We start from the raw sequence: 11,250 nt of genomic DNA, 5'->3' as shown, positions 1-11,250 counted from the left end.
TCTCCGACCGGCACACTCAGAGCCGACTAGAGCCATCCGACCGGGGACGCCCGCTTGGTGGGAACCAGAAGACGTGCGGAGAAAAGCAATGCAAGGCTCACAAGTCAAAACCACTGTACCAGGACCATACTCTACATGGAATAGTACTCTGCAGCCACCCTAACACAAACAGTATTGTAGGCGCCGACATCTCCCTTTACAGTATTGTAGGGGCCGCTAAAACTCCCATACGGTAAGACCCCCACGTGTCTCTGGGCATCGATAGCGGTATGGATGTCAGGATTTACCGTACCGGGTGAACATAGTGAAACTCCTCACATGTTTTTAGGCATCAAACAGTATTTGCAGGTACCGACGTCTACCATCCCTGAAAAAGGCAGCACGACCTCCCGCATGTATCTGACATTCTACAGTGACAATCAACAGTGTTGTAGGCGCATACCATTATCTTGTATCCGTCGACGTGGGCAACAAGGCTCGGTAGGCGTGGGCAACAAGGCTCGGTAGCATATGTACCCTCACCCTCTCTCTTGTAAAGCCATCCCCTTTATCTATAAAAGGGGATGCGCCCCCTTCAACAAAAGGAGAGCCTCTTTTTGAAGATAACAAGCACCGATCAAGTTCACTAGCTCATGACCACAGAACCGTCAGGTTCGGACTCCAAGCACACACTTGAACACTTACTCATAGCGCACTCCCGTCGCTCCCGGCCCTTTCGACGGAGCCGATCGGATCCTCCTGTACACCCCTTCTTCCTCCTTCTCATTTGTAATCCCTACAGCAAACTTCGAGCACCTAGGCTCAGAAATAAAGTCACTAACCGACCCAAACTAGACGTAGGGCACGTTGTCTGAAACCAGTATAAATCATGTGTCATTGAGTGCTAGGCCACCTCCGATCCCCAACGTACGGCAAAACTACAAATATTCACTAGTTGGTCACTTTCTGCACCGATAAAAAGTTATTCTGTTTTTTTACCTGAAAAATCATTTTTCTATATCTTTATATTCTCTAACAGATTTTCTATATCTTGTGCTCAGTCTATAGAGCTATTCTCGCTCTTCATCTTTGACTAGCGAGAAATCAGGAACAATTATATCTATATTTGAATATATAATTGAAGAAGGGTATTTTTTACTAAAAAATTTATTTCGTGTAAATTAGAGTCCCTCGGAGATGCTCTAATTCACTATATATTATTACCAACTATCCAGTGTTTTGAAAATTCTAGAATTTTTTTTTGAGAATCATGTGAAAAATTCTAGATGATATTCGACTCGTATACTTCCTTAACGATGAACTTGACCTGACCATGGGCCATGCTTTGCATCGAAGCGTCCCAGTCGAGGAAGTCAACGGTTACAATTGGATGGTTGGTCTGACCATGATCAATGAGTATCTTTGGCAGGGCTCCTGCAGGGGCTTCAGCTCTAGCTCCTACCAAAGATATGTTAAACGTCTGTTTTGAAAAAGGCTCCCAAGAGCCAGAGCTATTTTTTTTTCTCCATAGGAGAAACCTTAAAAATAAGCTTCGCACAGCCTTTTGCTATGAATTCACGTCGTCCAATATAAAAGAATCGTTTTGCCAAATATTTTTTTAAACAGCTTTTAACTTCTCGAGTTACTCGGTCAGAGCCGGAACCAGAGCAGCCAGCCCTTACTCTTACTCTCGCACAAGCACAAGCACAACGCACATCTGGTGGCTGCCTTGACGAGTTTTCTACACCCCTTCCAGATCCGATCTGATCTACGCCGGCGACACACCGGAGGACCGCCATGACGCTCAGCCTCCGCCGCAAGCAGCTCGGTAAGCCCTAACTCCCTGCCTCCATTGCCCCAGTACCCTCCCTCTACTTGCGTGTCTGCCCAGTGCTGGCTCTAATCGCGCTCTCTGCCTCTGATCCAGATGTTATCGTGCGGATGCTGCACCTGAACCAGCAGCAGTTGCCGAACGGCGGCGAGGGTCAGGGGGAGGACGATGCGTACAAGATCCTGGTGATGGATCAGCCCTGTATCTCCGTCCTCTCGCCGGTGCTCAAGCTCGGCGACCTCCGCCACCACGGTGTCACCCTCACCCTCAACATCGACCGTCCGCGGCAGGCGGTGCCTGATGCGCCGGCCGTCTACTTCGTCCGGCCCACCCCCGGAAACGTGGACCGCATAGCGGCCGACGCCGCCGCGGGGCTCTACGTGTCTTTCCACGTCAACTTCTCCACCTCCGTCCCGCGACCCCTGCTGGAGCGCCTCGCAACCGCCTGCGCCGCCGCTCCGCCCGCGTGTGCGGGCCGCGTGGCGCGCGTTGCTGACCAGTACATCGACTTCGTCTGCCTCGAGGATGGCCTATTCTCGCTAGCGCAGCCCCGGGCCTACATCGCACTAAACGACCCCGCCGCTGCCGACGCTGACATCACTGCGCTCATCGACGCCGTCGCGCTGGGCCTCTTCTGCGTCGTCGCCACGCTTGGTGTTGTGCCTGTCATCAGGTGTGCGCGCGGCGGGCCAGCGGAGATGGTGGCTGCCGCCCTCGACGCCCGGCTCCGCGATCACCTACTCGCCAAGCCCAACCTCTTCACGGAAGCTGCATCTGCCGCCGTCACGTCATTCCAGCGCCCTGTGCTGTGCCTCTTCGACAGGAATTTCGAGCTGTCTGTCGGGGTGCAGCACGACTGGAGCTACCGCCCGTTGGTGCATGACGTGCTTGGCTTGAAGCAGAACATTCTGAAGTTGCCGGCAGAGAAGTACGAATTGGATGACTCTGACAAATTCTGGGTGGCAAACAGCTGGTCTCCGTTCCCCAAAGTTGCGGAGGAAATCGAGGCGCAGCTTGCCAAGTACAAGCAGGATGTGGATGAGGTGAACCAGCGCACTGGTGGTGGTAAGGTTGGGGTTGAGTTTGATGGTACTGATCTGATTGGCAACACTAAGCATCTCATGAATGCGGTGAACTCACTACCAGAACTGACAGAACGGAAGAAGATGATTGATAAGCACACTAATATTGCAACATCATTGCTTGGGCATATCAAGGAGAGGTCTCTGGATGCATACTGCGACTGTGAGAATGATATGCTTGTGAATGGCACTGTTGACCGGAATACACTGCTGAGTCTGCTCAGAGGGAAGGGCACTAAGGAAGATAAGCTTCGGCTAGCTGTGACCTACCTGCTGTCCTTTGAGACACCACCATCATCTGAACTGGAGCAGGTTGAGGCCGCTCTGTGGGAATCCGAAGTTGACATGTGTGCATTTCAGTACGTGAAGAGGATAAAGGCATTGAATACCCAATTTGCAGCTGCTTCAGGCACAGCAACTAAGAGCAACATCGTCGATTGGGCAGAGAAGCTGTATGGGCAGTCCATTAGTGCTGTGACTGCAGGTGTAAAGAATCTCTTGTCAGATGGGAGGCAGCTGGCCTTGACAAGAACAGTTGAAGCTCTGATGGAAGGGAAACCAAACCCAGAGGTGGATGACTACCTTTTGTTTGATCCACGGGCTCCTAGGTCAGGAACTGGTGGGCAGTTTAAAGGACCCTTCAGAGAAGCTGTTGTTTTCATGATTGGTGGTGGAAATTACATTGAGTACAAGAGCTTGATGGAGCTAGAGCAACACTCACAGCCTTCCAAGCATGTTATATATGGTGCAACAGAAATTCTTAGTGGGGCCGAGTTTATTCACCAACTGGCAGAATTGGGGCAGAAAGCAGGATTGGGTGGTGGCAGCAGCAACATACCACCAGGTTCAGCACAATAGGTAGGAAGCTCTTACCAGACCTTTTGATGTTAAGGAGTGATTCAAGCTTCAGAGATTACAGTAAATAGGCTTATACCCCACATCTTATTTTAAGGAGTGTTCGAGGCTGCATAGATTAGCGATATCAAATTTCATGAACTCAAGTTTATGCTCCTGTGATTGATGAGTTATCAATACATAGCTTTGTTGTTTCAGTTTGGGTTTTGATATGATCAATTGCCCATGTAGTATGTCTATTTTTACTTTGCTGTACTCTATTATTTTCTTTGTCCCCCCCCCCTATTTTACTGACAAATTGGTCTTGGAATTCTGTTTGCACACTCAAAGGAATCAATCCATGAATATTTATAACAGAAACCTAGTTCTGATGTTTGGATAATTTGATTTTTGTTGAAATCTTGGTAGTTCCTGGCTGTTATATCTTTCCCTTGCTGTGGTGCATGCCCTCCTGCTGGACATATGTTGGTTCCTGAAACCCCACATATATGACTCACCATCTCAATAATATGTGTGTGCAGGATGAAGTAATATGTAAATTCATTTTGCCTGTTGAGAATATAAGTTTATTACTTGAATATGGCAACGAATTGTTTTATCTACAATAGTTGGATACTTGGATCGGGAAAATGCATTGTAGCAATTGCAAGTTGAAGGTTGTAATAGTTTGAAGATGATTGCGTCAATTACTGTTCTGACATTGGCTATCGCCTTTTGAAATTATTATTAGGTTTGTGCCACTGGTTCTCAAAAGTTGATTTGTTCATGCCAGTGGAACCTAAACATCTTTTGTCCAAGATGTTTGACTGTGGCAAATAGCCTAAGTACCTTGCATTTATAGTGATTCTTTCTTTCTCCATCCTTCATCTCTCAATTACAATCAGGGCCCACCTCATCTTCTCTCTCCCACAGTTGGACATGGTTCAGCGGCCTCCATTGTGGTGTGATCTCCTGATGCAGTTGCTGGAGGAGGCAATAAGTGCCACTGTCCTTGGATCACGGCGAGCTTCCAGCAGTTTGCGGATCTTGGCTACAGGTCCTCGTGCTGCCATGCTCCGCTAGAGCAGCCATCGCTCCTGGGGTTTCGCGGATCTTGGCTACAGGTCCTCGTGCTGCCATGCTCCGCTAGAGCAGCCATCGCTCCTGTGGGCACCCCATAGTGACCACTGATGACATGGAGTGACATGGCTCCTCTTCATTGATGGCTTGAGCCTAGCCCTCTCCCTTCTCAAACCACAAGCTATGGCATGGGGATGGCAGTATGCCAGTACCCACTGCAGGTTCGTTCTATCGATCAGATCTCGGGCGTGCCACGAGTGCACCCACTCCCAGCTCATGCCCTAGGTCTTTCCCCACCCTGTATTGCTGGTGACCAAAGTTCGGCAACTTTGGTGCAGTGTGAATCAGAGCTGGACTGAGGAACGACAACAACTGAGTGTATGCCTGAGCACCTATAAAGCATCGGAATAACTGGTCTAATGTTGGGTCACATTTTAAATTTTTCGGATTCGGAATCTCCTACCATCACACAGTAAAATATATTCTCTCGCTCTCTCAATACACTAGTTATCATATATAAACCTATTGTTTCAGGACCATCAGTAAACAGAAGGAAACACTTGTGGTTTCTATGTTTAGCACCAGATGCAACTGCTTTTTGGAGCATAAGGGCAAACCTGAGGATTTTTTTTTTATTTCATACCCTTAATTGGGCGTACCCAGTGCAGAGAGCTCCCGCTCTGTGCGGGGTCTGGGGAAGGGTGTCAGTGGCAAGCCTTACCCTCGCCTGTGCAATGCGAGGAGACCGCGACTCGAACCCGGGAACCTTCCAGTCATAGGCGGTAAGACTCTACCGCTTGCACCAGGCCCGCCCTTCATTTCATACCCTTAATTCTGGAAAAAAAATCAAACATGTTTACATGTGCTTCTCACTTTGCCTTTTTCGTTGCAGTAGATCATTTCTATCCCTTTAACCTTACTGACAAACCTTTCACAAGTATGCAAGGAAAGCTTTGTTGTTTCTTAACTGAGCTACCACTGAAAGAAGACGGAGGATCCATGCTTGGACAACAGATTTATTGATAATTACTTGTTTGTACCAAGGCTTGTGACTCCCGCTTGTATATTGGTAAATTGCTTCTGTCATCACTTGTTAATTTATATTTTTCATCACTTCAGTTGAGGTATATGTTGTTTGTGGTAATAAATCTGCTGATATATGCACATCTGTGTATTGTGTTTAGTTTTGTTTACCTGTTTCAGAAGGAATAGCTACCAAAATAATGATACATGATACATTAATTAATTATATATCATTGGAATGTGATTGTTAATAAAATGAGTTTGAAATATAGTTATAATACCCCAATGATTTTGGAGTAAAGTTTTCTATGTTTTAAGCCAAATAAAAGTAGTAGATATCAGAAGCAAACGTGGTTGTTATAGGCTAACACAAATGCTAAAGAAACCTGTCAACATTTAACAAATGCTAAAGAAACATGTCAACATTTAGTTTCTTCAAAATAGTTGGCGTTTACGTAGAACTGAAAAGAGTGCAGCGCTCCAAGGATATCTCTCAAGTCTTAGAATCAGCAAAACAAACGCCTTTAGAAAAGAAAAGAACAGTCTATTTTAGGGTTCCATAATAGACTATCCTCTTTTAGTACTTCAGATGTTGTTATTCATGTTAACCCTTGTAATTCATGATAATTAGTAGATATCCAACTGTCAGTGGTATGGGGCAATATCACTGACCCTTTCGGGCAGATGGATGGTTACCCTTCAAATGTGAACTGGTATTTTTTGTGGTATTGGTTGATCTGATTTAATAATGAAGATCTTTCCCCAACATTAGGAGATGAGCAAATCCAATTGGATTGCCAGTGGCTATCATTGAACTATAGTAGCCTTTGGTATACACATCCGCGCACAGAAGAACCTCAGACTGAGATCCAACATGATAACTGATTTGCAAAATCTAGTAAATAAGCTGCCCGCAATTCATTGAGGACCATTCCATGTCGCAATTACCTGCATTTACGGCTGAGAGAGAGGGAGTTGAACAACATCAGGTAACTCAGGTAGATGGTAGAGAGAGAGTTGAACCACTATGGATAGAGGGTTTTGCAGAGATGTCTGCTAAAGAGATACATGGAAAAAGGCCTATAGGGACTGATTCCCTTAATGGTGTAGTCCGGGGGATGTGCCACTCCGCATTGAGACATTGAGAAATGCACCTTTTTCACCAGGGGAATGTGTAATATGAAGATCAGGGCAATGTACACAGGGGGTCCAGTTGCATCATGATAAGAAATGTCACCAAGAGTTCAACTCTGATTCTGTTTATCCTCGACTACCTCACTTCACTTTATTTTATCATTCGAGTCCCAAATGTTTTTTTTTTCTGTTGGTAGTAATCAAGTGATTGTTAATTATAGAATTCAGACCATGTTATTAATAATTTTTAATGGTTTCTCCATGAACAAGTTAATGCATTGTAGAATTCAGACTATGTTAATATATACTAGAATTACATGATATTGTTTATTTCTTGTGCAACAGAACATCCCAAGTTGTATGACATATTGTTATTCAGTTGCAATACCCATTCCTATCCATTCAACTTATCTCCATGGCACAACTTGATGGTTGTGATGCTTCCTGCAGTGAACTGCATCACTGTGCCTTATCTTCAATGACCTTTTGTCAGATTGATCAGTACTGGGACATCAATTTGGTTGAATGGCAGCAGCATCGTTCTCAACCTTGGCTATGTCAATCCGGCATTGGCCATCCAATTTTATCCTGATATTCATCTCTAGAAGAAGTGCATTTTCTGCATGGGGCAGTGAAAACTGGTAATCAGTGACCGAACCAGTAAATTCTCTTATATTCCTCTGCTGATACAGCCTCTGAAGGTGGCGTGCGAGGCGGCACAAGCTATCGATGATTTCATGTTCCAAGTCCTCTATCTCTGCCTCCAACTCATCACGAATTCGTAGCTCCTCAGTTGAAACTGTGTTCTCTGGTACGGCACCCTGCTGCAAAATAAATGGTGAGATAGTTCATGGTATGTCATTTCAACTTTGCTTTTGTTCCTTTTGTTATCTTTAAGTAAATTTTAATAGACACCGATGTACTATTGCAGTAGAAAGGAAAATAATTTGTATATGATCCATTGTACTTCTCATAAGTTTGGTGAACATGACAAGGGAAAGAAGGAAATACCAAAGCTACTGAAACGGCAATATAACAAACTGCTAGATGATAACCTGGCTGGGCATGTCCATGAGTGTACACCGAGAATACTCTTGGCCTTCTTATTATTTCTATCCTGATTTTCAGTTCAGCAAAGGTTTCTGTGCTGTTTCTGTTCTGACATTTCTCATCGGCCTTGTGTGGCCATTTATACATTTTGTATTGGCCCAGAAGAGGCCCTTTTGTACACTTGCACTGGACACTATCAGGCCGGAAATTTCAGGGGAAATCGCATGATCACCTGCTGATGCATGTTCTTGTTTGCTCGTTCAGGCATTTGTCACTTTGTTTTTTTCTCAGTAATTTGAGCAGCAAAACGGATGTGTCTGCTTCAGCGGTTGGCTGTGAGTTCTTTTTCTTGGAAGGTGCAACAAGAAGTTACAGTCTGGTTGCACTTGGAAGTGAAGTTCTTGTACACTGTCGCAAGCAAATCTTAACGATTATCATCACATGTTTAGTGTGCATAATGGCCAATCTGAAGGGTCGTACATGGGCACTTTTCCGATGATGCCCGTTCGCTGGTCTGAATCTTGGCTGAAAATGACTGAAAAACACTATTCTGGCTGAATTGTTGTGAGAGAAAAACACTGTTCCGACTGAAAAAAAAACAAGCCGAACAAGTTGAATATGGGGTAAGCCGAACGGGGTCGATGTGCTCATGGTTTGTGCTCAGGTAGTACAGTATATATTTAATTCAATCTTGGAGCTTCTCTTGCTTATGCTTGATCTAATGCGTCCACAGAATATATACTTCAAGATTGCCTGGACATAGCACTTTCATTTTATAATTATAATCGTTGGAGAGTTCTTATAATCTTATCGAGAGTTAAAGATTAAGAACTCTCTTTCATTCTTTTTTTTTAAACATCTAGAACTTTTTTTTTATCACGGGAATGTAAGAACAGTTCGTTATAATCCTGTAAATTGTCGTTACTGTTGCCTATGTACCTCTCAAGGATGGTAAAGCGTATGCGTGCTTAGCAGTCAACCTATTCAAAGTTGTAAAGAAACCTTTGCTAAAAAGAAATAAATCTTCAAACCAGGTGAATGCACACGTTCTTCTTCTAGAAGGATAATCTCCCTTCTCCCGGAAGAAAATGTGGAACCCTGAGTAAATCATAGACCCGTAGTCCGTAGATTGGACGCCACATTTCACATTATACTTTGTGATGCATTTTATTTGATAACGTACCTTGTGATGCATTTGAACTTACTAGGAAATATGCATGTACCATACGCACGTATTTATGAAAATTATTTCAAATGCAATGACGGTATTAATTAAACAATTCATACATTTTACTATCAATCACATATAAACAAAAAAGTGATTAATATCCATGGAGTTGGCCTCTCGCTTGGTTGGCAGGGATCGGAGAAGCGAGTTCACGGTTGCGGCAGAGGCCACGCCACCGCCCAAAAGTGGTCGCCACCATCGCAGGTGAACCTAAGCAGAGCTAGCAGCTTGAAGCTTGATGGTGTCGCCGTATGAAATGGGCAAGCAACACATAGCAAGGGAGACAGGGAGTGCGACACCGACACATGTATATATTAATATAAGTGTGTATAGACGAACAGAAAGCATGCACGTTAGGGTATTATACTATAAGTTATCGGGCTATTTCCCACTGACTTATAGGACCAACAACCACTGATTACCTACCCAATAACCAATTACCCCTCCTACAAATAAATTCTAGTTTTCTTTGAGGGAAACAAATAAATTCTTGTGTGAAAACTCTATAGGACCAACCCACTGATTTGTTGTGTCAAGTTGGGTATTACACTGAGTTATCGGGCTATCCATTGGGCCTCATCTTGTCGTTCCTAGCACCACCCTCCCCTCGCTTCTCGCATGCTACCCTGCTATTCGTCGAGTCCACACTCCTCTTGCCCTTTGTCTACCTCGTTGCTGGTTCTTCAAGTGCTCCATGGTGAGCCATCGTCGAATGCTCTCAGGCTCTAGCAACCCTAGATGTAACCCATTCAAATAAATCTGCGATTCCTCCTCACCACACAATTCAACAATAGGTGGATCATTTTAATTCAATTTTGTTCTCTTTCGATCCCCCTCCCCCCTCCTAGATTGTTTACTGATGAACTCTATGCAGTTGTTCATCTTTTGGGTCAACATGGCAGACTTGGCAAACCATGAGACTAGAGCTCACGGCTAGGACAGACAGGATCGACAAAGGATGGAGGGTGGAAGCCGAAATTGATTGTTATACAATTTTCAGGCCTTCAATTCACAAACTGATAATAGGTCCCGTCTCTGACCCTACAAGTAAAGGAAACACGAGCGCTGTGGATGAGCTTCAGAGGGCTGAGTTTGCTTTCATAAAGAGAGAACAAAATATGGATGCTGAGTGCTCACAGCAGACTGGTTATTCAGATAAAAAAAAGTATTGATGCTGATCTTCTAGCAAAGCATGCTTGTAAAGTTTTGTCATTAGCAGTGTGGCTACGACGTGTACCTGATTTTGCTGCAAGATTATTGTCAAATGATGTAACACTTGTTGATTAATAAAGCTCAGCCTTTCTCGCAAGTTAGAATCACACGTGGGACCAAACCTTTATTGTATCTAGCATTTAATATGTCTTCGAATTTATTTGATTTTAATTAAATAAAATCAAGCCCCCAATTAAAACCCAACAGGTATCACTTTCGGTTGTTCCTAGCTCTTTGATTGATCTAAGCCTATAGCCGTTGAATAGTGTGGATACGCTATCATCACTGGTTTGTAGCCACTAGCCAACCAATAGTGATGTGCCACTTGAGCAGCATTAGAAGCCACCACATACAGTGGCGGACACCGGCCCCGGGCTAGCCGGGTTGCATGATCAAATAAATCAATAGTAAATCACTTGAACAATGAAGGATTAGGATTTAGTAATTTAGTTGTAGCAATTTCATTTATATCTTAGCCCAGGCCCTAGCTTGATCTTGGGTCCGCCCCTGACCACATATATCTGAAATAATATAATAGCCTAAACAACATCAGCATCCATTTTATGCATGCATCGAATAGAATCAAAGCGACAACACCTTTAGAGACGGTATGCTGCATGATTTAAACAAATCATCAAGGGCGCTAAGTTGCGCTAGCTAGTTATAAAGCCACGCACCAAGTACAATGAATCATCGACCCATCTTGATTGTTTGGGCCTGATATAGGTGGCTGACCAAACAAAACTTAGACGGCAGATTTGAACAATGCTTCCAAACTTTGTAATCTGACATTCCAC

At 44.4% G+C, this 11,250-nt stretch overlaps 1 protein-coding gene across 12 annotated transcripts; it reads left to right on the top strand.

Annotated features, from left to right (window-relative positions):
- The first annotated feature begins 1,649 nt into the window (after nucleotides 1-1,649).
- On the top strand, nucleotides 1,650-8,599 carry LOC136537921 (SEC1 family transport protein SLY1-like). Of its 12 annotated transcripts, none has more exons than XR_010779166.1 (7): nucleotides 1,650-1,807; nucleotides 1,907-3,750; nucleotides 5,470-5,588; nucleotides 5,699-5,875; nucleotides 7,414-7,604; nucleotides 7,665-7,816; nucleotides 7,898-8,598. XR_010779166.1 is itself a non-coding variant. In XM_066529936.1 (3 exons), the coding sequence occupies exons 1-2, from the start codon at nucleotides 1,777-1,779 to the stop codon at nucleotides 3,748-3,750; spliced, it is 1,875 nt and encodes a 624-aa protein (XP_066386033.1). In that variant the 5' UTR covers nucleotides 1,650-1,776; the 3' UTR covers nucleotides 5,470-5,727. The 12 variants fall into 12 exon arrangements, 5 of the variants coding, with proteins under 5 accessions (XP_066386033.1, XP_066386040.1, XP_066386023.1 ...); XR_010779167.1 differs by having other exon boundaries at nucleotides 7,665-7,801; nucleotides 7,895-8,546; XR_010779161.1 differs by having other exon boundaries at nucleotides 7,895-8,546.
- The last annotated feature ends 2,651 nt before the right edge of the window (nucleotides 8,600-11,250 follow it).

The sequence above is a fragment of the Miscanthus floridulus genome, chromosome 1 (assembly GCF_019320115.1).
Source record: "Miscanthus floridulus cultivar M001 chromosome 1, ASM1932011v1, whole genome shotgun sequence".
In the NCBI taxonomy this organism is placed as follows: Eukaryota; Viridiplantae; Streptophyta; class Magnoliopsida; order Poales; family Poaceae; genus Miscanthus; species Miscanthus floridulus.
The sequence above is the reverse complement of the archived record's forward strand: the minus strand, read 5'-3'. Positions and strand labels throughout refer to the sequence as shown.